Raw genomic sequence first — 26919 nt, forward strand, 5'->3', positions numbered from 1 at the left:
ATGATTCTTTCCTTCCAATATGATTGTGCTTTTAGTTTTTAAAACAATTATACATTAGGAAACACCGATCAGGAACACACTTAAAGTCCTAGGGATAATCAGTTTCATAAAAACTGTGACCTTTCCCAACATTCAAGAAATACCTGGTTCTGCATACATGGGAAATCTAGAGAGTTTCTAATGTAGTAACAAATGGGGGAATGGGAAACTCTGATGGTTTATGAAGCCTTTTCTGAATTAAAATCTGATTTAATTTACTGTATTCTGAAAGATATAAGTAAATATAAACATAAATATATAAGTGTAAATATATAAACATCTTTTTTCTTCATAATGTCTGAGATTTCTGAATTTCTCTGTAATTACATTTAGCAGCGAGAAAACATCCATGACTGTGCTGAACAGATCCCAGGAATCTGTCAGCTTTTCTCAGCATAGTAACCCACTGATCACTGCCTCAGACCTTCAAGAGATACATAGGCCGTGTGCCTGTGCTTACAGAACTTCAGAGGTTTCCATGGATACGGGAATTTCAGTGATAAGGCACATTGACTATCGTTTTTCTTGTCACCAAGAGTCCTGTAAACACTTGTGCTTTAAGATCTTGTGCAGAAATTTAGCATTTTATGGAGGACCAAGTCAGAATTATGTTTTCCCAGATGCATTGTATGATTTCCCCTTAGGGCAAAGTCCCTGAAATCATTTACATTTGTGGCCTGTTTTTGCTAATGGACTTTTATTTATTAGGCTAATAAAAGACAATAAAGGCTTAACTACATTGTCAGTATCACTTTTAAGGGACAGATATTTATACTGTGTAAATGTTACAATTAATGAAGAAGACAGTTTGCTCTAAATTTAAAATGGAAAGAAGCAAATAGGAAAGCAAGAACAGGAATATTATGTATATATTTAGCCATTTCTCTTCCCGAACAGGGTGAGATGTAAGTGTCAGTTTCAAGGACACCCTTGTGTCACATCTATCAACAAATCATTGTTTGAATGCCCTCTTTTCGTATTCAGTTTTTTTGTACAATTAAAAGACCCTTTTGTCAATCTGTGAACATGGCAGGCTATGTCATTACTTTTCCCATTTCATATACATATAACTGAGGCTCTGGTTTAAGGAATATGCCCTGTGTCACACAGCTAGCAAGTGGCAGAACTGGGATTAGAACCCAAGACTATCTCACTGTCAGGACTCTTCCATTGTCCTTTTTCCTGGGCAGAATACAGGCAACTTCTTCTATAGAAGTCGTATCCCTGTCCTTCCTTCCTTGCCACAGGCTGATAGTTTTCTGTGCCTCTGACCTGGGCGCCATCAAATCATTCTTTTCTCCACTCATTTCTCCAATTATTCAGTCCCCTTGACGGCCCCAGACACTTGGCTCAGCCTAATTCATCAAGTTTAGTAATTTCAAATGCACATAACCATCGGGAAGCAGCAGTCACAAAGATATCACATAGCCTGGATGTGCACCACACGAGGACTCAGTAGGGAAACAGATTGCTAGTTCCAACCATATTGACCAAGAATGTACAAAGCCCATTGAAAGAGAGGCTTGAGCAATTCGTACCAAAATCCAGTCTGAGCAGACATGTTGCCTGGATAGTCAAGTAGGGAAAAAAGCTTTTACTTTTACAGCATTGACTTTGGGGGGCAGGGTTGGAACTATATGACTGACTGTCTCTACTCCCACTTATTATGCTCTGGAGCCAAAAACCTCTGCATCATCTGAGCAAGTATCTCAGTTAAGGCCATGAGATCTTTACAAGACCATTTTTGCATGAAGACTCTCTCATTCACCTTGTATTTGTGCAGGGTCTTCTGTTTTTGCGCTTTTTTCACCTAAAAGGAAGACTTTGCTTTTAATGTCTAATAAAAGAGGGAGTCTGGGTAGAGGAAGAGCTCTTGACTAAGAGATCTGATCTGGGCCCTGCCCTGGGAGACCCTGAGTGTAGAGCTTCACAGCTCAGGCCTCAGAGCAGCTGCCAGGACCTGAGTAATCATGGGTTTCTTGTGAGGCTCAAATGAGACAAAGGATATGAAAGTGCTTCGCTAATTGTAAAATAGGCATTAAAAAACAGAGTTCTTTTGCATAAATAACAAGGTCCTAATGTATAGCACAGGGAACTATATTCAATATCCTGTGATAAACCATAATGGAAAAGAATATTAAAAAAATGTCTCTGTGTATAACTGAGTCACTTTGCTATTCAGCAGAGACTGGTACAGCATTGCAAATCAACTACACTTCAATAAAAAAACATAATACAAAAAAAAAAAAAAACCCAAAACAAAGCAGGGTTCTTTTGAGGACTAACTTCACATATTGCCAATTGATTTTAGTCTCCATGTGTTAAAAAGGCAAATAATGACTCTTGTTAACACTGGGCTTTTGCTGGACTTTATTCATTTTACAAGAAACATGAGTAAAGCATCTCCATTACGGTTATTTCAATATGTTTCAACCCTTTCAGCCTAACTAGGCAGCAGCTGAGGGTGTCATCCACATGGTGCTTCACTTAATATAAAAGCCGAAGTAATGGGAATTAGTTATTTGCTTGTTTTATAACATCTGCTCCCATCACATACCATGTATAGCCCTCGACATCCCAGGACTACAACTCCAGATTCAGACAAACTTCGGCTATTACTACCCGAGGCTAATTTCTCATTCTTTCAGGATGGAAATTTTAATTCTGTACTGGTCATCCATAGAGTACTGCCAAGGAATGATTAACTATCTCTCCAATCTGTAGGAATGAAGGGAGAACTCAGAGTTCTCCTGAACGACAAAGCTTTCTCTGTTTCCCTTACTAATTCCATTCAGGCATCGAACCGAATTTACTCTTAACTGAATGCATTTTATCTATACCTGGCAGGGATCTAGAAGTAAAATTACAAGATTTATTTCATTTTGATTCTGTCATGTTGCATTTAACCACAAATATCCCCCAAAATGAAAGGATAATTTATCCTTGTGCCCTGACTGAGCAACCCTCCTCGGTTCAGATTCACGAATCCATAATGCAGGGAGGAGAGTAGATGATTAAGTGTCTGATTAGAGAAAACAGATTAACCTGGCAAACATAATAAATTTAGCTCATAAGCAGGATGGCATTATAAATGCTCACAATAACTCTCCTGTATAAAATCATGAACCACTGCTTTCAGTGATGACTCAATTGACATAGTTGGAACATAAAGCAAATGCATGTTTATGGATCTCTCTTTGAGACATTAAAAGAGTATTGAAAGGCATATCTGATTCAGTTTATAACTAAAAATACATTAAATAGGGAACATGTAAGAAAAATATTAACTCATAAAAACAAAGCTACAACCTCTTAAGTGTTTGAGTTTCTGCTTTACCAACAAGTATATCTAGATCCCACATGTTTTCAATGTCTTTCTAGTACTTTGTTTCCAAAGATGCCAAAGCCAGACCCCAATTTCAGACCCTGCAGATTCACCCTTAACCTTCACCACGGAACCTGATTCCTTTATAAAGGCGGCTGCATCTTCAGGTCATTCTTATCCCATTGGGACAAAACAACATAAAATTAGAGAGCTATTTCAGCCTTTGAATCAGGAGGGAAAAAATCCTTCCTTTTAGCTGAGAGTCCATTTATATCAGAGTAAAAATCTAGGTTACGACTTGTTTGAAGGCAAGTCCTTGTGCTGTGCTCCAAAAAGTTCACTTAGCAGTCTGCGGGCCTTCCTTCCTTAGCTGGTTTGTTATTCTTGGCCTCCCTTTTTTAGCAAGGAGAAAATGGATACTCTTCATGCCCAGCTTTATTTTTAAACTCTTATGGCTATATTCCTGGAGGCCTCTGCTGGCCCATGGCCTGAAAGAGATTCAGTTAGGCCATGCTCTGTCACGTGCACACCCGAGTCGCCAGTTGCGCAGAATAAGGGACTTGCTCTGCTCCTCTATCTAGAATCAGACCTTTGTCAGGGACAGGGCAGGGCAAGTGGGGAGGGCAATGGGCTGCCCAAGGGAGTCGTGTCTTAAGGGAAGGCCCCATCGGACGGAGCCAGGTAAATTTCCCATTGGGAGAAACTGGTGCCTGGACATCTAGGGCCCTAGGCACCCTCCCTTCCTCCTTTCCGCCCTCCTCCCACTTCTGAAGTTGATCTTAGGCTGGAGGGGGGTGACAGGGAGGAGTCCAAAGCGGGTGGGGTCCACGTGTGTCCCCAAAGACCTGGGCGCCGGAACTGGCTCCCGGGTACACATTTTGTAGGTATGTGTGGTGGGAAGCAGGGAGGTTTTTTTAAGGCCACTCCCTCCTCCCACCTTAGCTTAGACTGAGATGCTTTCTTGGGGCACAGGGACCAGGATCCTTTCTGCTGCCTCCGAGGAATTTGTGTAGAGTGAGGAGGGGCGCGCTCCTAGTGGACGCAATGTGTATTCGAGCTCACGAACATTTCTGGGCTCAACAAGACAATTTAACGGTACAGCCGCCGCGTCTAGACCAGCCCTTGGTACCGGGAAAATTTGATGCAGGAACGTCCCAGTGGCGGGGCAGGGTGTCCTCGGTTAGTTACCAGGCTGGGGCTGCGCTTCGGCGGCTGGGTTTGTGTGTGTGTCTGTGCGAGCGGAGAGCAGGTGTGGTGTCGGTACTCCCAGGGGTGCGGAGGGGACGGAGGCGGGCGGGCGGGCGGGCGGAGGGTCCCCAGGCGGTGGCGCAGCCCGGCCCGGGCGGCAGGAGCAGCGAGCGTGCGCTGCACCGTCGGAGGGCCGGGGCCTTTCCGCGCGGCTGGGTGGCGTTGGCGCCGGAAGCCGGCCTTGGCTACCGGCAGTACGCCGCTGCCGCCGTGCCCTCCCCCGGGCGCAGATAGAGTGGACCCCCGGCCGGTAGCTGGAGGGGCAGCAGCGGCCTGGCCGGCGCGACCCCAGGACCCTCGCCGCTGCCACCTGTGGGGAGAATAACCCAGGCTTCAGAGTGAGGTGTACTGGGGAGGGGGAGGGAGGACCTCTAGGACCCCGACAGCCTTGCTGAACTGGCTCTCAGACGAGAGAGCCCCAGGGACCAGTAGAGAGCTTCTCATTTAACCTATGTCCCTCCTCCCCCCTCGCCCCCCACCATTTTTCTTTTCTTGCAAGTGGGAGAACAGAGTCCATGGGGAAAGAGAGACTCGCTTTCCCGTGTGACACAGCTATCAAGTGGCAGAACCAGGACTGGACCTCGTCTTGCTTACTAAGGCCTTGTATCCACCGTCCTCACTGAAATAAGTATGAATAATAAGTATTTATTATTATAATATATTAGGTTTTGGAACTATGAATGGTGATATCACTGTGGCATTCAGGACTATTAATGTAATTTGTGTGCTGGAAAAGCCCAGCCACTCTGGCCTCCCTGGGCTCGGGATCCTAGTTCCTTCATTTATTAAACATTCCCTGGGCAGTTACTTGTGACAGCCACTCTGCAGCAAACTGCAGGTGTAGAGATAAACAGGAACCAGCCCTCCACGTGGAGCAGAAGAGAAAATTCCCCAGACATCAGTAACTCACGCAGGTGTAGCAAACGCAATGGGCGTTAGAGAGAGAAAGGAGTAGTGGTAGCTCGGAAGGAGATGTCACTTGTGGCTGAGAGGAGGTGGACCTTGGGGAGGAGGTGACATCTGATCTGGATTCTTAAGAGTGGGTCATTTGGAAATGGGCAGCGCATTCCAGGTAGAGGTTTCGGTATTAGCAACATAACTCCAGGTGAGAGTGAGGAATAATGGTTTGGTTTGCCTAGAATGTAGGGATGAATAAGGAGTCCAAGATTACAGAGGGAGCAAGATTCGGAGTCGACAGGGGGATGCACGGAGGGATTCCAAGCTAGGAATGAGGGGGCAATGGCTGAGGATGGTTCATTTGGCTGGGAGTTGGAACCCTCAGCTGTAGGGAGAGGATGTGGGAGCAAGGATACTGGCAGCTCTGAGGGTCTGTGAATTAGCCGTTCTGGGAGCCTAGGGCTTCATGGAGCCATCTCAGTGTGGCAGGGCTATGGATGAAAAATGCAACTTTAGGGGGAAATGGTCCAAACTGAATTGGGAGACTGTTGGACTGTAGGGACAGCCCGTGCTTATGTTTCAGACCGCCAATAGCATCCTCGGGAGTAGTTTGTGAAAAAGTGCTCTTAGTATTCGTGTAACACAGGTGGCCCCAGGGACACAAGCAGCAGTTAATCAGCCTGTCCCTATCTGTGCAGGGGGGCCGTTATTTCTTCTGATGCATCCCCCAGGGACCAACAAGGAGCTATAAACAAGGAAGCTTGTTTTGGCATGAAACAGGAAGTTTCTTGTACAAAGATTACAGACACTCTTTATTGTAAACTAGTCAAACAATTCTGTGCAGATGAACCGTTAAAATGAAGTACTTTTACCTTAAAGGTGACACACAAAGATTTCAGCAGAGGACTTAAAGATGTATCTTTAATTCGTTCTGTATTATCCTGTTCATGAAGCACTACATAACACACTTGCACTTGAATGGAATGGGTAGATGTCCATGTAAATTACCCAAGCAGACAGTTTTTAGCCACTTCCCTAAGGTATGATGAGTCTGGGAACCTTCTAAACGCTTCTAGAAGCTTCTCATCTTGACATCTCCCCTGCAGAAGAGCAGGGGTTCCCCAAGGCTCCACTTCCTATTACTCACAGGTTCCACATATGAATGTTTAAAAACTTCCTGTGTTGTCTTATGAAATATACATTCTGTATGCTTTTGCAGCTTCTCTATCTAATGAATATTTGAGAAGGGAGAAAAGATGAAATATCGTTTAGTAGCAATTCCTTTGGCTAGTGATGTTAATCATTGGAGTAAGGAAGGAGCATGCAGTCTGGAACAAGCAGACAGACCTGGGATTGAATTCTAGTTCTGTCAGTTACTACCTGTGTGACTTTTATTTTTTTTTTATTTTTTTATTTTTCGCGGTACGCGGGCCTCTCACTGTTGTGGCCTCTCCCGTTGTGGAGCACAGGCTCTGGACGCGCAGGCTCAGCGGCCATGGCTCACGGGCCCAGCCGCTCCGCGGCATGTGGGATCTTCCCGGACCAGGGCACGAACCCGTGTCCCCTGCATCGGCAGGCGGACTCTCAACCACTGCGCCACCAGGGAAGCCCTGACTTTTAGTTCTGATACTTAATTCATCTGAGTCTCAGTTTCCTCGTCTCTAAAAAGGTGATTGTAATCATCAGCTCACAACTGTTGTCCAGTCTCACAGCGTGCAAGAAGGGCTGCAGAAAGGTCAGCAAGGGAGGAGGTATAGTGCACACGGGGACAAGCATTTAAGGATGAGGAGCCTGACCTTGGATGCAGGCTAGTCTGAGTCCAGATGTGCATTCTGCCCTTTCCCACTGTGTAACTTTGGATGAGTCCCTGAACTGCTGTGAACGTCAGGTTCCTCATATTTAAAATGGGGGAAATAATTATATCTACTTTGTGCTGTTGATTTGAGGATTGCACAGTTTCTGGGAAATAGAATGAGATGAACACTAGAGGTGAAAGGGACCTTGGAAGGCCTCCTCACCTTACCAGCGTCTCCCCCCCGCCCCATGGAAATCTTATTTTTATCAACTGTGACTGTGTTTAAACATTCCCAGTGACAGAGACTGATATCTGTACAAGGTGCTCCATTCCATTGTTGGATCACTTTCAATAAAAGAGAAATTCTCCCTGTATACAGCTAAAAGTTGCCTCATTGTAACTTCCCCATATTGGTCTTCTTCTATGCTCTGCGGAGGGGGGGGGGGAATACATTGATCTTTTTTTTTTTCATGAAAGATTTTTATTTTGAGCTAATTATAGATTCACATGCAGTTGTAAGAAATAATACAGAGAGATCCCTTGTACCTTTGCCGGGTTTTCCCCAGTGGTAACATCTTGCAACACCACACTGCAGTATCACAAACAGGCTATTGACATGGACCACATGGAGAGGCAGAGCATTCCACCACCTCTAGCATCTTTCATATGTTGCCTTTTTATAGCCACACCCACTTCCTTAACCCCTGGCAACCATTATTAGTTCTCTGTTTCTATAATTAGGTCATGTCAAAATGTTGTACAGATGGAATCATATATATAACATGTCATGTCACTGGCTTTTTTCACTCAGCACAGTTCTCTAGAGATTCATCCTTGGTTGTGTTGTTGCATTTATTAATAGTTTGTTCTTTTTTACTCCTTAGGAGTAGTGTTCCATGGTATGGGTGTACCACAAATTGTTTACTGTTCACCCATGGAAGGTCATCTGGGTTGTTTCTGGTTTTGGCCTATTATGCTATAAACATTCGTGTACAGGTTTTTGTGCAAATATGTCTTTAATGTCTTCAGTCTCTGGGATAAATGCCTAGGAGTGCAATTGCTGGACCATATTTTAGTTACAAGGTAAGTTTTTAAAGGAATTTCCAGACTACTTTGAGTGACTGCAACATTTTATATTATCAACAGCGGTGAATGAGTGATCCAGTGACTCCACATTCTTGCCAGCATTTTCTCTGGTCACAATTTTTTAATTTAGCTACTGTGATAGGTATGTAGTGCTATCATGGCTTTAATCTAAATATCCCTAATAGCCAGTGATGTTTAACATGGCTTGACATCTGCGGCTCTTCTTTGATGAAAGGTGTCATTGTGTCCTTTGCTCAAGTTCTAATTGTATTCTTTGCTTCTTAATTGTTAAGTCTTGAGAGTTCTTTGTATGTTTCTGATATTGGTCCTTTCTTGGATATGTAGTTTTCAAAAATTTTCTCCTGCTCTGTAGCTTGTCTTTTTGTCCTTTTAATAGGGTCTTTTGTGCTGCAAAAGTTTTGAATTTTGAGGACATCCAATTTGTCAGTTTTTCCTTTTACGAATAATACTTCTGGTGTCAAGTCTAAGAACTCTTCGTTTACCCTAAATCCTGAGGATTTTCTCCTATGTATTTTTCCCTCTATGTTTTATAATTTTATATTTTACATTTAAGTCCCAAAGTGACAGAACTAGCATGGAGAAGACCTGAAACAAGAGCTCATGTCTCTCACACCTAGGGTAGTTATTTTTCCCTCCGCATTTTATAATACAAGTGTTTCAGGGAGTATTTTAAAAAGGTTGGCATTTGCTAATATCACTTTTTTAGCTGTAAAATGGGATAATAACATAATAAACTCAAATCATGATAGATTTTTAAAAAATGAATTAGGGTTAATTGAATAGTGCACTTGAAAAAAAACGTTACACTACAAAGTACTTTCTGTTCAAATGGTGGTTATTATTGTAAGCTTGGCTAGGTCTCTGAATGCTAACAGGCAGCTGTGTGTGCTTGCTGATTCCTTTTCACGGGAAATGTGTTTGTTTATATCATAGTATAGTATCTATTTTTCCTTTTAGTGCCCATGTGGCCAAATTGTGAACTGCCATATTAATAAGACTCAAACATATTTGAGAGGGTGGTTAGACTTAATAGTTTCCATAAAGTTGTTTTAATAGTTATTTTTCAACAGATGGACAGTTTGCATTTGGCCTCATTTCTGTGACAGTATGATGATTGAAGTTTTCAACAGATGGCATACAAATACTTGGGAAAACACCCTCCCAATATTAATTGTTGTAAAAAAGACTTTTAGTGTGCCAGGAAAATGATAGTCTGTATCCCCAAGCTCTTTGCCTATGCTATTATAATTATAATTTAGATGATTTGGAAGTTTCCCTTTCTGGCACTTGGGTTTATTTTGTAAATGAGTATATGTATCTACATTAGAGTGAGAGATGCAGAGGAATACTCTGTTGTCAATTAGATATCCAACATGGTTATAACATGAAATCTCCTTTTTATTATCAATGAATGTACATAACTTCCTCTTACTGAATCATTCTACTTGGATGCTGTACATAGAAAATGTAATGTTCCATAAAAATCAACCATCAGAGACTTATATGTTCTTTCTGAAAAGTACTGACTTAAAAGGAAAAAAATTCACCAAACTGTGAATTTTCAGACATACCCATCAATATGATGAACTTCCCAACCTTCCAAGTTGTCCCACCTTGCACTGTTTTGGGAATCAGAAATGAGGAATCAGACAGTAAGTGGGGCAGTTGGGGAGTGGTGGAAATCTGTGAGAGTGTTTGTGGTTGTCACAATGACAAAGGCTGTTTACTGATATTTAGTGGGTTTGTTATCGAACCTGGATTTGGGTCCCCTTGCCTGACATGCAGCAAAGCCAACCTGTTGACACTGGGTTGTGGTGAAGGAAAGTACAGCATTTATTGCAGGGTGCCAAGCAAGAAGAATGGGCAGCTCATGCTCAAAAGTTCTGAACTCCCCAATGACTTTCAGGGAAGGGTTTTTAAAGGCAAGGTGAGGGAGGGGCCACAGGGTGTGTGATCAGCTTGTGCTCAATCTCGGCTTGGTTGGCATCAAGGTGAAGTTTCAAGCATCATTAATCTTCTGGTTTCAACCAGTCTGTGTCTATGTGCTTGAAGTCGTAGTTTTCACCTGATGGGGTTCTGCTTCCTATAAAAACAACTTAGGAATGTGTGTCAGATATTTATCTATATATTTCAGGGAACTGGAAGTTTGGTGACTCCGCTATCTGGCTGATTTATAGTCTAAATTGTTACCAGTTTCCCCACCCAGCAGCTATTGTTTTTTTCTACTTCTTCACCTTTCCTAATCATTAACTCTTGAGCCAGCCTTTTAAGACTCAGGGGAAGCCTGGAAGACTAAAGCAAAAGCCTTTTTTCTTCAAAGGACAGGGACACGGGGACTTGTATATGGTTTCAGGTGGAGGCCAGTGTGCCTGGGTCTGCACAGCACAGTTCAGCACAAGGAAGAAAGGTCCTGTGTCCTACAGTATGCCTGAATATCTGACTGGACACTCATCTGAGCCTGGAGCTTGTGTCCGCTTAAATCACAGAGTAAGTTTTGCAGGATAAAGTATACTTTTGCACAGAATGTTCGTGAACACCCAGACCTCTTTTTGATTTTACTAAGTCACTATATGAAAGGCTGAAAGACTTCTGATCTTCTGCTTCTGAATCCTGACTTTTTTCATGCTAAGTGCTTTATTATATTTTTTGTGTAGTCATGAACTGAACACTTACATAGTAAAACAGATATTATCATGAAATGCTTATTATAATAAAGGAGCCCTGGGGTTAATCAGTATGAGAAGCATTGCTATAGAAAATTAAGCAATAGTAGAGAAATTCTTTCTCCACTTGTCCATGTGTGCACACATAATTCCATGTAGGAATCATTGAAAGAAAAGGACACTGGTGTGAATCTAAGTATTTAATAAGGAATGCAATCCCAATAAATTCTGTATTGCCATGTTTCTATAGAAGCCTTGAACTGATTTTCTTTTGCCAAGTCATATCAGCTAGATCTTCTTTGTGTCTGTCGTTGCAGATGGCGTTTAATGATTGCTTTAGTTTGAACTATCCTGGCAACCCTCAGCCAGGTGATTTGATTGAAGTGTTTCGTCCTGGCTATCAACACTGGGCACTGTACTTGGGTGATGGGTATGTTATCAACATAGCACCTCTAGGTAAGGTTTGTCTCCAGAAGCTCCTGGGAGCTTTTTAGTTTTCTTGTTACAAGAAGGAATCATGAAAAAATCATAAAACAAAACAGACTAGAAATAAAATGTAGAAAGTAGATAAATCCAACTGATCTAGGTTTACAGAAGGACCTTCTAAGACTAAAGTGGCATTGAAGAAATCACAAAAGCCAATTAACATTAAAATTTTAAACCTCTGGATTAAAAAAACACAGTTAAAAAGTAAATAATCAGCTGGGGAAAATATTTGCCACAAACATGACAAAAGTCACAATGTCTTTATATATAATACAAATAGATTATTTCAATTCATTCAACATCTATTTATAGATTTTCCAGTGTGTGCCAAAGGCTATTCTAAATGCTAGAGATACATAAGGCAGTCCCTACACAGTGGAGCTTACATTCTAGTGGAGAGAGAGAGGGAGACAGAGACAGAGAGAGAGGGAGAGAGGGAGAGAGGGAGAGAGCAAGCCTGAGAGAGGGAGCATGAACAAAATACAGAAACTAATGTTAGATTAGAGATGAGTGATAATCGAGAAAATCATAGAAGCAGGATAGGAAGTGCTGGGGAGTTGTGGCTGCTGCAGTTTTAAATTAGCTGGTCAGTAACATTTGAGACATAACTTGAAAGAGGTGAAGAAACCCAGCACGTGACATTTGGGGAAAGAGTTCCTTAAGCTGAGGGAACAGCAGCGAACACCCAAATCCCAACAAACAAATGGGTAAAAGATTGTGAACAGTCTGTAGAAGACTGTAGAAGACTGTTTTTAAAGGTTTCAGCTTTTCAGTCATCTAGGAATTATAAAATAAAATGACAGATTTTATGCCTCTCACATTAGCAAAATTAAAAAAAATGATAATCTGTTGATAAAGGTATAATGAAATGAACACAAGGATACTGTTGACAGAAATATAAGTTGATAAAATTGTTCGCAAAAGCAATTTAACAATATGTGCTAAGAGTCTTAAAGGAGTTCATACGCTCTGACCCTATAATTTTACCTCTATGAATCTATTCTTGGGAAATACTTTTAGAGATACTAATTTAATATTTGTGTATGAGAATGTTCACTTCTATCTTATTTATAATGGTTTAAAAAACAGAATGGATCAATGGCTAGCAAGGGAATGGTTAAGTGAATTATGATTTAGCCACAAGATATTAGGTATCTGTGTTTGGCAGAATTTTTTTTTTTTTTTTTTTTTTTTTCGGTACGCGGGCCTCTCACTGTTGTGGCCTCTCCCGATGCGGAGCACAGGCTCCGGACTCGCAGGCTCAGCGGCCATGGCTCACAGGCCCAGCCTCTCCGCGGCATGTGGGATCTTCCCGGACCGGGGCACGAACCTGTGTCCCCTGCATCGGCAGGCGGACTCTCAACCACTGCGCCACCAGGGAAGGCCTGGCAGAATTTTTTAGTTGCAAGTAACATAAATTCAAATTCACTTAAACAAAACGGCAAATTTATTGCTTCAGTGAAGGAAACTACAGAAAGAGTAGAGATGGTGCTGGCCTCAGGGATGCCCAGATCTAGGGGATTGAACACTATCAAAATTCTCCATCCCACATCTGCATTCTTTTTCTGTATATTGTCTTCATGATCCCAGGCTATGTCTAAGAAGCTGAGCTGATGACCATAAGCATTCTTAGGCTCTCATCCTTACAGGCTTGTGACCCACAGGAGAGAGTTACTTCCTGCCCATTGCAGTTAGAAAAATCATGGAGAATGACTCTAATTGTCTGGTGTGGGTCCCATGTCCATCACTGAACCATAACTGTGTGCAGGAATAGGATAGTATGACTGGCCTAGAAAGAGTCTTTTCCAGAAAGGAAGAAGCAGTGGTAAGATGGGGTGCTCAGTAGACTAAAACAATAATACTTTAACAGCTAAAAGTCATTTCTGGACATCTTTCATTGCATGAAAGATGATCTTGTATGATAGCTATTGGAAAATTCCAGATTAAAGTGCATTGTGTAATATGGTACCTGGTTTGCAAAGAAATCATATATACACACGTACATGTTAATGCAAACATATACACACACATATACAAGTGATAATAAAAGACAGTAAAAATACATCAAAATAATAATAATAGTTATTTCTGAGTGGCAGGATAATAGGTGGTTTATATTTATTTATGTGTTTATGCTGTATTTTTCTGTATTTTCTACAGGTTTAGAAATGAGCACAAATTATTAAGAAAAAATGTATGCAAATAACAAATTGCTTAGAATAATTTTTCCTCAAGATACCTTTATAAAGAAGTGTTTATAGGCCTAAGTTTTACTATCTTGAGAGCTTCTGAGAACTGTTAATGAAGTGATTTTTGCAAGATTTTGAGCTATTTGCCTCTTGTTCTAGAATATTGGAAGTGGAAATGGCAAATAAAATGACATTTACGATATAGAGCCATTCATTCTGTAGAGTCTATTAATTAACGCTAAGCAATTCTTTACATTATCTCTGCAGTTTTCACAGTTGGAAAATAATATGAGGTTTTTGTGCTGTTTTCTTTTTTCCCACCTTAAGCTCCATCTTAATGTGGTTCAAGCGCTGAGCTTTGATCCTGTAGACTGAAGTTAAATTCCTGTTTCTGTTAACTACTTGTGGGATGTTCCACAAGCCAGTTTCTCTCTCCAAGCTTTGATTTTCTCATCGGTAAATTGATTACATCAAACTAGTCACACAAAAAAATTGAATAATTCTAACTAGGATATATGTGTCCTATGAACTTGTAATGTGTAAGAACTTTTAACATGTAAGATAATTAACTGGAAATGCTGCTCCAATGAAAAGGATTTTGGAGGAGAGAAAAAAAGAGGAGTGGAAAAAAATGTTTGCTTTTAGTCATAACTGAAAGGACAAGTGTCATAACACTGGTTATACAGAGACCCTTCATCTCATGGTTTACTTGAACAATGGCCAAGCATAGCAGTCTTGGGCAGATGGAGAGGGCCTAGGGCCTGGTGTTAAAGCTGAACGCTAAGGAATCAGATGCCTCAGGTGCTGATCACGGCACACCAGGACACAGAGGTTTCAGGCAGTCTAGACCAATGCTTACTAATAGAGGCAGTAAGATGGAGTGGTAGGGCATGGGGAATTGTGACAGGTGGGTAGGGCACAGCTAGGGGCCACATAGAGTGGACAGTGCCTACTACATTAGGTTTAGTTTTAGGACTTAGTTTCTTGGCTAAAGGAACTAGCAAAACAAAGGCAGGGCCCCAGCCTGATCCCAACTGACCCCTGAGAAGACTGGGGTCCCCTGCAGGTTTCAAAGTGAAGCCTAATTAAAAGAACAAGTGTAAAAACAGAGCTGGGTGTAAGGAGTGCTGCTGAGATGCAGGACAAGAGCACTAATCGTAATGCACTACTGCTAAGCCCAATGATATTAGTTTGGAAGGGTTCAAATGCTGAAAAATAGACTGCGTCATAGAAAAAGGGGGCAATGATCTTATCTGTACTTTGCTGGAAACATATGCCAAGATCCCTAATAATAATCAATTGATAGGGAACTTATTCCTCAAAAATAGGTAGAGTTTTCACACCCAATTTGTTCTATAAATTTTCAAAAGGATAGGTAGATATAGATTTTCAAAAAGTTTTCTTATATTCTCACTCATATAGTATTGAACAAATGTTAGTGACAAATTAGAGAATGAGGGTTTACTGTTAGTAAGATTAAATGGTTTCTGGTTTGAGGATAAGTTAGGATGGCAGTGGAGTTCACTGGGCTGGGTCGCTATATCTTGCTAACCAGAATTCTCCTTATAGACGATGGCATTTCTGCATCGTTTACAAGCGCCAAGTCTGTATTCAGCAGAAAGGCCCTGGTGAAGATGCAGCTTTTGAAGGATGTTGTGGGAAATGACACATACAGAATAAACAATAAATACGATGGAACATACCCACCACTCCCCGTGGAAGAAGTCATGCAGCGGTCAGAGTTTGTTGCTGGACAGGAGGTGGAGTATGACTTACTTGTCAACAACTGTGAGCATTTTGTGACTTTGCTCCGCTATGGAGAAGGAGTTTCAGAGCAGGTGAGTTTTCTCTAGGAGAAATGGAAGTTTCTTACATTGGGAAAATAATAGCTACTGACTATGATCAAGTTTTCAGGCCTCAAACAAATGGAAAAGAACAAGAAAATATGAGAACACTGAAGGACAAAGGAGGGAATCGAGTTGCCCAAGGTCATGCAGCAATTTCATGACCACACTGAGACTAGAACATTCGTATCATGAATTTAGGTTAGAAGGGACTTGAAGCAGTCAAGACCATAGCTTTCTGTCATTCTTATTGCCCTCTGTCCTTCAGTTTTTTTTCCCATTACCCCACCATACAGCAATTAAATCAGTAACTTTATATACTGAAAAAAATATGCTGAAAAGAATGCTGACATTTTTGAGTGGGAGTTCATTTGCTGAAAACATAGATGGTAATAGTGAGATTCTTCTCCATTAGCTGAAAGAGGCTAACTGATGCCATAGCTTGGTGGCTTTGTAGATGTCTTCTGTTTCCTTGCGATGCTAGTTTCAAATAAATGTTGTGCTTTTGAGGAGGTCCTTTGATTCATTGAGCTTTTGGAGGATTTTCAGTGAATTAATTGACTTTTTAAAAAATTATTTATTTTATTTTTTGGTTGTGCCGGGTCTTAGTTGCAGCAGGCAGGCTCCTTAGTTGTGGCTCCAGGCCTCCTTAGTTGTGGCATGCGAACTCTTAGTTGCAGTATGCATGTGGGATCTAGTTCCCTGACTAGGGATTGAACCCGGGCCCCCTGCATTGGAAGCTCGGAGTCCTATCCACTGTGCCACCAGGGGGACTTACCCCACCAGAGGAAGTAGCTTATAGTTTTGTTATTTACCATCACTATTCGGTAGTATGTTAGATTCCTCACTAAAAGCATGCCCTTTCCCTACCTATCTTCCCACCAATCCAATTCCATCATTGATGTTTTAACCTAAAGATTTATTAAAGTGGTGTGAGAAAATGAATATATAAAGGCTTTCAGTATCTTTAAATGGTGGATCTGTTACATAAATGTCTATTCTGAGGAATGAAGTTACAATTCTGCTCACGAAAGCTTGGGAAAATGGGAGATGGAACATAATGAAAGGATACATTTGTTTTTATTAAGAAGTAATTTAATTGGAAATTCATTTTTATAAGGAAGTGCATTACCATAATGAATGTTCTATTCACATGTAGCAATAAATTGCTTCTGATCCAAAACACAGAGGACGTGCACACAAGTTTCAGCTCACCTTTGCATTGAAAAGTAGTGGTATGGCTAAGAAATAAAGTTTGTTAATGACAAAGTTGTCCACTGTACTCAATCAGTATTTTTTTTTTAATATGGCTAAATCAAAAGGAATTAAAGCCATCTTTTTGCTTTGACTCTCACTTGTAATCTATCATCTTTCCACCTTTCATACCCAGATCAACACCCATGAAAAAGTAACCATTTTTTTAACAACTAATAGAACTGTTCTTTAGCAGGTTCTGATGAAGATGGTGTAGTGACAGCCTTAAGGACACACCTAAGCTTTGGAATTCTGCTGATCTGAGCTAGAGCCCCATCTTCACCACTTCATAGCTGGATGACTTTGGACACATTGTTTATCAGTTTCCTAATCTATAAAGCGAGGTTGTTTTATAGATTGTAAGAGATTTTTAAAGTCTCTTAGCATACTCCGTTACATATTATTCATCCCAATAAAAAGTGTACTTTCATAGACTACTTTTAATTTCAGTATTTTAGCAATTTTATAGATCTTTGTTGACACTCTTCAGTAAAATTCTCTTGATCTAAGAAACTACAGCACTCGAATTGTTACTTTTATTTCTATCAATAATTAATAGTGTTAGTACTAATAATAACTAATATTAGATTTGTTTTCCAGGGTCCCTTTAAGGCTTAGGGGTCTTGAGCATAGAACAGTATCCTTGGGAAATGGCTGTGTATTTTCCCCAATTTAAAAAACTATAAATACATAAAAAGTTTAGAAAGGTGGAAGGATTGTGGCCCCATCTTTTTCTTCTTTGCACTTTTCTGTATTTTTTAAAAAATTAATGGACTTTACTTTTTAGAGTAGTTTTAAATTCACAGCAAAATTGAGCTGAAAGTATAGAGAGTTCCCACATACTCCCCCTCCCACACACATAAATGTATCCTTCCCCACTGTCAACATCCTACAGCAGTGTGGTATATTTGTTACAAAAGATGAACCAACATTGGTACATCCTTATCAACCAGAGTCCATAGTGAAGGAAACCAGAATATGCCACCCGCAAATATGTCACTTTGGCATAAGGATTATTTTGAGCAATTGAGAGACAACTGAGTAGAAGCGGTTGCAAGAAAAGCTCTCTGCCCTCCCCCTATTTGCCTAAAAGCAGGACATAAATTTTCAAAGGTGTTCCTCCTCCCCACTCTACCAGGAAGGACAAAAGTTAATCAGCAGGGGCAACCAGCGGTTAATGTAAGACTCTTATCAGCCTAGAGAGGGCACTAGAGGTATCTACATAGCAAACTACATACAAGCCTCTGTTTACCATTAGTTTCCTGTATGTTTACCTTCCCACAGACTGTTGCCCTTGGAAGGCGAACCACTTTCCTGTGTCCTGTCATTTCTCTACAAATTTATTGTTCTTTGTTGAAGATGCTATATAAGCCTGAATTCTTTGTGTCTTATTTTATTTATTTATTTTTATACAGCAGGTTCTTAGTTATGTATTTTATACATATTAGTGTATATATGTCAATCCCAATCTCCTAATTCATCCCACCACCACCACGCCCTGCCACTTTCCCCGCTTGGCGTCCATACGTTTGTTCTCTACATCTGTGTCTCTATTTCTGCATTGCAAACCAGTTAATCTGTACCATTTTTCTAGATTCCACGTATATGTGTTCATATACGATATTTGTTTTTCTCTTTCTGACTTACTTCACTCTGTATGACAGTCTCTAGGTCCATCTACATCTCTACAAATGACCCAGTTTCGTTCCTCTTTATGGCTAATATTCCACTGCATATATGTACCACATCTTCTTTATCCGTTTGTCTGTCAGTGGGCATTTAGGTTGATTTCATGACCTGGCTATTGTAAATAGTGCTGCAATAAACAATGGGGTGCATGTGTCTTTTTGAATTATGGTTTTCTCTGGGTATATGCCCAGTAGTGGGATTGCTGGGTCATATGGTAATTCTATTTTTAGTTTTTAGGGAACCTGCATACCGTCCTCCAAAGTAGCTGTATCAATTTACGTTCCCACCAACAGTGCAGGAGGGTTCCCTTTTCTCCACACCCTCTCTAGCATTTGTTGTTTGTAGATTTTCTGATGATGCCCATTCTAACCAGTGTGAGGTGATACCTCATTGTAGTTTTTTTTTTTTTTTTTCGGTACGCGGGCCTCTCACTGTTGCGGCCTCTCCTGTTGCGGAGCACAGGCTCCGGACGTGCAGGCTCAGAGGCCATGGCCCACGGGCCCAGCCGCTCTGTGGCATGTGGGATCCCCCTGGACTGGGGCACGAACCCGTGTCCCCTGCATCGGCAGGCGGACTCTCAACCACTGCGCCACCAGGGAAGCCCCTCATTGTAGTTTTGATTTGCATGTCTCTAATAACAAGTAATGTTGCGCAGCTTTTCATGTGCCTCTTGGCCATCTGTATGTCTTCTTTGGAGAAATGTCTGTTTAGATCTTCTGCCCATTTTTGATTGGGTTGTTTGTTTTTTTAATATTGAGCTGTATGAACTGTTTATATATTTTGGAGATTAATCCTTTGTCCGTTGATTCGTTTGCAAATATTTTCTCCCACTCTGAGGGCTGTCTTTTCATCTTGTTTATGGTTTCCTTTGCTGTGCAAAAGCTTTTAAGTTCCATTAGCTCCCATTTGTTTATTTTTGTTTTTATTTCCATCTCTCCAGGAGGTGGGTCAAAAAGGATCTTGCTGTGATTTATGTCAAAGAGTGTTCTTCCTAGGTTTTCCTGTAAGAGTTTTATAGTGTCCGGTCTTACATTTAGGTCTCTAATCCATTTTGAGTTTATTTTTGTGTATGGTGTTAGGGAGTGTTTTAATTTCATTCTTTTACATGTAACTGTCCAGTTTTCCCAGCACCACTTATTGAAGAGGCTGTCTTTTCTCCATTGTATATCCTTGCCTCCTTTGTCATAGATTAGTTGACCATAGGTGCGTGGGTTTATCTGTGGGCTTTCTATCCTTTTCCATTGATCTATATTTCTGTTTTTGTGCCAGTACCATATTGTCTTGATTACTGTAGCTTTGTAGTGTAGGCTGAAGTCAGGGAATCTGATTCCTCCAGCTCCGTTTTTTTCCCGCAAGATTGCTTTGGCTATTTGGGGTCTTTTGTGTCTCCATACAAATTTTAAGATTTTTTGTTCCATTTCTGTAAAAAATGCCATTGGTAATTTGATAGGGATTGCATTGAATCTGTAGATTGCTTTGAATCTGTAGATTGCTTTGGGTAGCATAGTCATTTTCGCAATACTGATTCTTCCAATCCGAGAAAATGGTATATCTCTCCATCTGTCTGTGTCATCTTTTTTTTTTTTAATTTTTTATTTTATTTATTTATTTATTTTTGGCCGTGTTGGGTCTTTGTTTCTGTGCGAGGGCTTTCTCTAGTTGCGGCGAGAGGGGCCCACTCTTCATCGTGGTCGCAGGCCTCTCACTGTCGCGGCCTCTCTTGTTGCAGAGCACAAGCTCCAGATGCGCAGGGTCAGTAGTTGTGGCTCATGGGCCTAGTTGCTCTGCGGCATGTGGGATCTTCCCAGACCAAGGCTCAAACCCGTGTCCCCTGCATTGGCAGGCAGATTCTCAACCACTGCACCACCAGGGAAGCCCCTGTTTGTGTCATCTTTGATTTCTTTCATCACTGTCTTATAGTTTTCTGAGTACAGGTCTTTTACCTCCTTAGATAGGTTTATTCCTAGTTATTTTATTCTTTTTGTTGCAATGGTGAAGGGGATTGTTTCCTTAATTTCTTTTTCTGATCTTTTGTTGTTAGTGTATAGGAATGCAAGAGATTTCTGTGCATTAATTTTGTATCCTGCTACTTTACCAAATTCATTGATTAGCTCTAGTAGTTTTCTGGTGGCATCTTTAGGATTCTCTATGTATGGTATCATGTCATCTGCAAACAGTGATGATTTTACTTCTTCTTTTCCAATTTGTATTCCTTTTATTTCTTTTCTTCTCTGATTGCCATGGCTAGGACTTCCAAAACTATGTTGAATATTAGTGGCGAGAATGGACATCCTTGTCTTGTTCCTGATCTTAGAGGAAATGCTTTCAGTTTTTTACCATTGAGAATGATGTTTGCTGTGGGTTTGTCATATATGGCCTTTATTATGTTGAGGTAGGTTCCCTCTTTGCTCACTTTCTGGAGAGTTTTTATCATAAATGGGTGTTGAATTTTGTTGAAAGCTTTTTCTGCATCTATTGAGATGATCATATGGTTTTTCTCCTTCAATTTGTTAATGTGGTGTATCACACTGATTGATTTGGGTATATTGAAGAATCCTTGCATCCCTGGGATAAATCCCACTTGATCATGGTGTATGCTCCTTTTAATGTGTTGTTGGATTCTGTTTGCTAGTATTTTGCTGGGGATATTTGCATCTATATTCATCAGTGATATTGGTCTGTAATTTTCTTTTTTTGCATTATCTTTGTCTGGTTTTGGTATCAGGGTGATGGTGGCCTTGTAGAATGAGTTTGGGAGTGTTCCTTCCTCTGCAGTTTTTTGGAAAAGTTTGAGAAGGATGGGTGTTAGCTCTTCTCTAAATGTTTGATAGATTTCACCTGTGAAGCCATCTGGTCCTGGACTTTTGTTTGTTGGAAGATTTTTAATCACAGTTTCAATTTCAGTGCTTGTGATTGGTCTGTTCACATTTTCTATTTCTTCATGATTCAGTCTTGGCAGTTGTGCATTTCTAAGAATGTGTCCATTTCTTCCAGGTTGCCCATTTTATTAGCATAGTGTTGCTTGTAGTAGTCTCTTATGATGCTTTGTATTTCTGTGGTGTCCATTGTACCTTCTCCTTTTTCATTTCTAATTTTATTGATTTGAGTCCTCTTCCTCTATTTCTTGATGAGTCTGGCTAAAGATTTACAATTTTGTTTATCTTCTCAAAGAACCAGCCTTTAGTTTTATTGATCTTTGCTATTGTTTTCTTTGTTTCTATTTCATTTATTTCTGCTCTGATCTTTATGATTCCTTTCCTTTTACTAACACTGTGTTTTGTTTATTCTCTCTCTTTGAGTTACTCTTCCCTGAATTTCTCCCATGAGTTTATGAGATATGCATTTTAATAAACTTCTGTTTGCTTTCCTCTTATTACAGAGCCTCAGCTGAGAACTTGTTATGGGTAAAGGAAAAAATTTTCTTCCCCTAAAATAGTTAACATAAGTGTTCACTCTTTATGTTGTAAATTCTGTTGGTTTTGACAACTGTGTAATGACATCCTGTATACTCTGCTTAATCATTCCCTCTTTCTCTAAATCTCTGGCAACCACTGATTTTTTTTTTTTTTACTGCCCTGTAGTTTATCTTTCCCAGAATGTCATATAGTTGAAATCATACTAAGCAATATGCACTTAAAATTCTTCCATGTCTTTTCACGGTTTGGTTTCTCATTTCTTTTTATCACTGAATAATATTCCCTTGTCTAGATGCACCACAGTTTATTTTTCCACTCACCTACTGAAGGACATCTTGGCTGCTTCCCAGTTTTGGTAATTATGAAAAAAAGCTGCTGGAAACATTTGCATGTAGGTCTTTTGTGGATGTTAATTTTTGACTCATTTGGATAAACACCAAGTATTATGATTGTTGGATCATATGGTAAGAGTATGTTTAGTTTTGTAAGAAACTGCCCAGCTGTCTTCCAAAGTGGCTGTTCCATTTTGAATTCCCATCAGCCATGAACGAGAGCTCCTGTTGCTCCAAATCTTTAGCATTTGGCACTGTCAGCGTTTTGGAGGTTAGCCATTCTGATAGGTACGTGGTTGTATCTCCATTGTTTTAATTTGCAGTTCCTTAAATATGTATGATGTTGGACATCTTTTCATGTATTATTTGCTATCTGCATGTCACATTTAGTGATGTGTCTCTTGAGATCTTTAGCCCAATTTTAATTGTGTTGCTTGCTTGTTTTCATATTGTTGAGTTTTAAGAGTTCTTAGCGTATTTTGGAAAACTATCTTTTATCAAATATGCCTTTCACCAATGTTTTCTTCCAGCCTGTGGCTTGTCTTTTCCTTATTTTTACAAATTCCTAAAATCAACATTTCTCACTGTTCGAGTCTAAGCAAGTTATTAAAATGTGTCTATCTTTGTGGAAGATAGCAGCACCCTTGAATGGGCCTGGACAAGCTGACACTACACGCTGACTGTGTTTCTTTGCATAGCACTGCAGCCTTAGAGCCTTGGGGGAAGAGGGATTTTGATAACCCCTACAGTCATCTGTGACCCAGCTAAACTGATGTCTGGACCCAGCTGCTTCAGTTATAGCTAACATTTCATTGAGCATGTATATATAGATCCTCAGAATGGGTTGTTTACCATGCCCCCCCCACCCCGAAAGCCCTATAAAGGATGAAGTGTGCCAGATAGGATTTGGTGATCTTATAATCCTAAATCAGCCATGAAGTAAAAGCTCTTGTTCATGCTGTTTCACCACAAAAATCCTGGGATTTTATAATCTTGCAGGTCAGATCCCATTACACATAACTCTAAGGGATTGTCCAAATTACATGTGCTTTTTCCATTTAGAATGCAACTTGAAAAAAATAAATGTTTGGGATTTGGGAAACTGCATGCTGGAAGTGGCTTTATTATAATTGTATCTTGCCTGTGCAATCTCAGGGGATTTTGAGTTAGTATTAAGTTGTCTGTCCCCTCCCCAGGTCTCTTAGATTTATGGGATTTCTCTCACATGTTATGTTTCTAGTGGCTGAAAGATACACAATGAGTTAGGACTGCATCTAGCTGGGGCCACCCCACCCACAGGATCCTGCCATTTTCCCAGGGCTGTCCTCTGCTGCCATTTGATATCTCTGTTTAAAGACACCAATTGCACCTTCCTGTTTTTGCATTGCCTGCCATATTTTCCTGTATCAGCCCTCCTTGGAATCTCAGCATCTGCCTGGAATTGCATGAGGTTTGGGCTTGGTTTATAATCCTTACTCCCTGTCTGATTATTCATTCTGCCCCTCTTTGGAATTTTGTCTGGTATCTTGTATCTCCCAGCCCTTTTTTGCTCCCCATGAGCTATGTGGGTAGCTCTATGCTATAGTGAATTCTGACTCTCTCCTGGGAAGCAACTTAGGTAGCAACTAATTAAAAATTACAGATAAAAGAAATAACCAACTAACCAAATACATTAAATTAGAATTGTAAACTAAAATAGGATTTTTCAGTTGTTTGCCAGTGTCGTTCTCTTTGGCAACTAGGGATGGTAACAGAGCAGGGAGTTATAATTATAGGCCCCTACAGACCACAGGATGATGTAATGAAGTGAATACTCTTGCCATTGTGCTTCTGTCCTGGCTAGAACCCATGCTGCCTGTTCCCCATAGGGAACCCACAGTTAGGGAGGGAACATTATGTGGCATATGGGGGTGGCAGGCTCCGTGGTGGAGGGCTGTGGGTTAGACAGAGGGCATGCTCCAGTGTGAGCTGGGTCACACTTTCCAGCATTGGGGCTGGTCTCCAGAGTAATTTAGGAAAAATGTTTTGCTTTATTTGAAAGCCCGATTCTTAACTCCCAGAGAGTAACTGTTGTTTTCAGAATACCTGATGACTCTGAAGTATCTGAATGTGACCTTTGGGTCATAAAATTGCACTGCAGATGGAAGGCAATATTAGTTGAGTGCCATGAAACCATGAATATTCATCAGTTCCATCATCATGATGATGATTAATACCCTTAAAGATATAAATGTCTGAGCTCCTTTATGGACAATTGAGCTTGAGAGTGGTTTATTTTCGTTTGTCTACATGAGAAATTACTTTTTGACATGATAGTTATCATCAGTATTGACTTCTCTTGAAGTTTGTTTATCAGAATAGAAAGAGTATCTACCAAATAAGAGCCTATAGGTATTGAGCTCAAGTCACATCCCTGAATTATTTTCCTAACAGACATGAAGTCAAGGAACACACACACACACACACACACACACACACACACACACACACACACACACACACACATATACAGGTCCATCCAAATGCTGTCATCTTTTTAATAGACTTCTTGAATGAGTGCTCCCACTTTCTTATCATGTCTACACCCCTCAACCAATACACACACACACACACACACACACACACACACACACACACAGGATATTCACCTTGATATAGAATCAACCAAACCAGTATGTGTTTAGGGGGTAGGGGTTTCATAGGGGGAGAACACATGGTTCAAGACTAAACTATATCTAAACATCCTGGTGGTACGACCTCCCTCGGGCAAATCACTTTTAACTTCTCAAGTTTTACAAAACAGGAGTAATGCTACCTCCCAGGGGTACTATGACAATTATTAGGAATTGTGGCATAATGAGTTTGTAAACTCTCAGAAGCTATAAAAATATGAGGAATCTCGGGCTTCCCTGGTGGCGCAGTGGTTGAGAATCTGCCTGCTAATGCAGGGGACACGGGTTCGAGCCCTGGTCTGGGAGAATCCCACATGCCACGGAGCAACTAGGCCCGTGAGCCACAACTACTGATCCTGCGCGTCTGGAGCCTGTGCTCCGCAACAAGAGAGGCCGCAATACTGAGAGGCCCGCGCACCGCGATGAAGAGTGGCCCCCGCTTGCCACAACTAGAGAAAGCCCACACACAGAAACGAAGACCCAACACAGCAAAAATAAAATAATTAATAAACTCCTACTCCCAACATCTTCTTAAAAAAGAAAAAGAGGGATCTCTACCTATGTGTATTTCTATCTTTGTCATAATTATAATAATTATAAATTTATTTCATCTGCATACAGAATTTTAATTTTGCATTGAGTTTTAAATTCATCCATTGTACATTAAAATGGGTCTTCAGTTTAGGAAACAAGCTAAAGCTGGGGTTTAGGACACTGAGATGCTTTTAGAATAAGATGTGTTTTTGTTTGTTTCCTGTTTCCTTATAGGCCAACCGAGCAATAAGTACCATTGGGTTTGTGGCAGCTGCCGCTGGTGCCTTCTCTTTCCTTGGCTTGTTTCCAAAAAGACTAAGAGCAAAATACTATTAATTTACTGAAGAGATATTGGAGCCGAAGGAATTTGTGAGGAAGAAAAGAAACTTGGGATGAATACTTATTTTCAATGTATCATTGTTGTTCCAAATTCCAATGATGGATGGCAGGCTCTTTAATAAATTGTTTACTGGTATTGTCTCATCACTGAGCCATGGAAATTTTTCTCCCTACTAGCATAGATTTCCTGTGGCAGCTTGAGTAAGAAGCAGTAGCCTTTTGAGTGAGCCAGCAGAGGACCTTAATATCACATCATCATTTATCTTCTATAAATATTGTTTTCCTTTCCCCTGAGGGTAACTATTTTGTATTTGCCAGAGGGATAAAGAACCTTTTATATGTGATTTTGAAAAAAAATGTTAAGAGCCCCCAATTTTTGGGTTGACATCAAAATTCATATTCCTTTTCTGGTGAGAAAAGAATTTTGGAAATTCAGCATTTGGTTAGGCAGCTTGAAGAACTTTTGATTAATAAACCATTTGAGGCTGGACACCCATCTCCTTGCTCCTGTGTAGATGGGGGCAGGGGGTGAATGGGAGAAGGAACTCTCGGCTCCAGTGTTTCAGATCCAGTGATTTCCCTGGAAGCGACTCATTTGTAAGGAATATGTGAGAAGCTGGAGTGGGCTGTTACTTCTACAAAGCTCCATCATTCCCTTTGGATTTTGAAGTATTTCAAGAGTTTGACCCTCCTAACCTTAGCAAGAGATCATTAAATGTAGGTTTAAGGTGCCGTATTTAGAAAACAATATCCTGTGTTACTTTTCAAGGCTTTTACTATGTCAAGGAGTGTCATGATTTTACCCTTGCATTTTATTGATTATGTGTTGAACGAAACACACTACTTTTTCATACCTTTCCAGTGGAATTCTTATCGGCAGCAGGTGGGGAGAAGTGGATGCAGGTCTCTATACCCTGGGATTATATCAGATATTATAACATTACCCTACAAACGACACTGCCAGCTAATGACATCCTTATTGTGCCATCATTAAAAGTATGGCATTAAATAAAGGAAAAGTTTAAGTAAATTTAGGGGGTTTGGGGTGGAATGAGGGAACCAGGAATATGGTAGATAAAGTAACTAAACA

At 40.6% G+C, this 26919-nt stretch overlaps 1 protein-coding gene across 8 annotated transcripts; it reads left to right on the forward strand.

Moving 5' to 3' along the window:
- Positions 1–3910: 3910 nt before the first annotated feature.
- Positions 3911–25976, forward strand: PLAAT1 (phospholipase A and acyltransferase 1). Of its 8 annotated transcripts, none has more exons than XM_049710477.1 (7): positions 3911–4045; positions 5112–5240; positions 9977–10063; positions 10765–10898; positions 11392–11530; positions 15319–15587; positions 25725–25976. In XM_049710477.1, exons 3-7 carry the CDS (start codon positions 9991–9993, stop codon positions 25824–25826), a joined length of 717 nt encoding a protein of 238 aa, XP_049566434.1. In that variant the 5' UTR covers positions 3911–4045; positions 5112–5240; positions 9977–9990; the 3' UTR covers positions 25827–25976. The 8 variants fall into 8 exon arrangements, with proteins under 8 accessions (XP_049566434.1, XP_033259588.2, XP_049566435.1 ...); XM_049710478.1 differs by lacking the exons at positions 3911–4045; positions 25725–25976 and adding exons at positions 4394–4543; positions 17041–17351; XM_049710479.1 differs by lacking the exons at positions 3911–4045; positions 25725–25976 and adding exons at positions 4394–4543; positions 17044–17351.
- The last annotated feature ends 943 nt before the right edge of the window (positions 25977–26919 follow it).

Source organism: Orcinus orca, chromosome 5 (assembly GCF_937001465.1).
Source record: "Orcinus orca chromosome 5, mOrcOrc1.1, whole genome shotgun sequence".
NCBI classification, from domain to species: Eukaryota; Metazoa; Chordata; class Mammalia; order Artiodactyla; family Delphinidae; genus Orcinus; species Orcinus orca.

Bases quoted from the DNA above. Each gene is read 5' to 3' on its own strand.
- PLAAT1 (XM_049710477.1), top strand. From the start codon at position 9,991: ATGATGAACTTCCCAACCTTCCAAGTTGTCCCACCTTGCACTGTTTTG. The intron at 10,064-10,764 runs GTAAGTGGGGCA...ATATGGTTTCAG, and splicing joins CAGAAATGAGGAATCAGACA to GTGGAGGCCAGTGTGCCTGG. The intron at 10,899-11,391 runs GTAAGTTTTGCA...CTGTCGTTGCAG, and splicing joins GTGTCCGCTTAAATCACAGA to ATGGCGTTTAATGATTGCTT.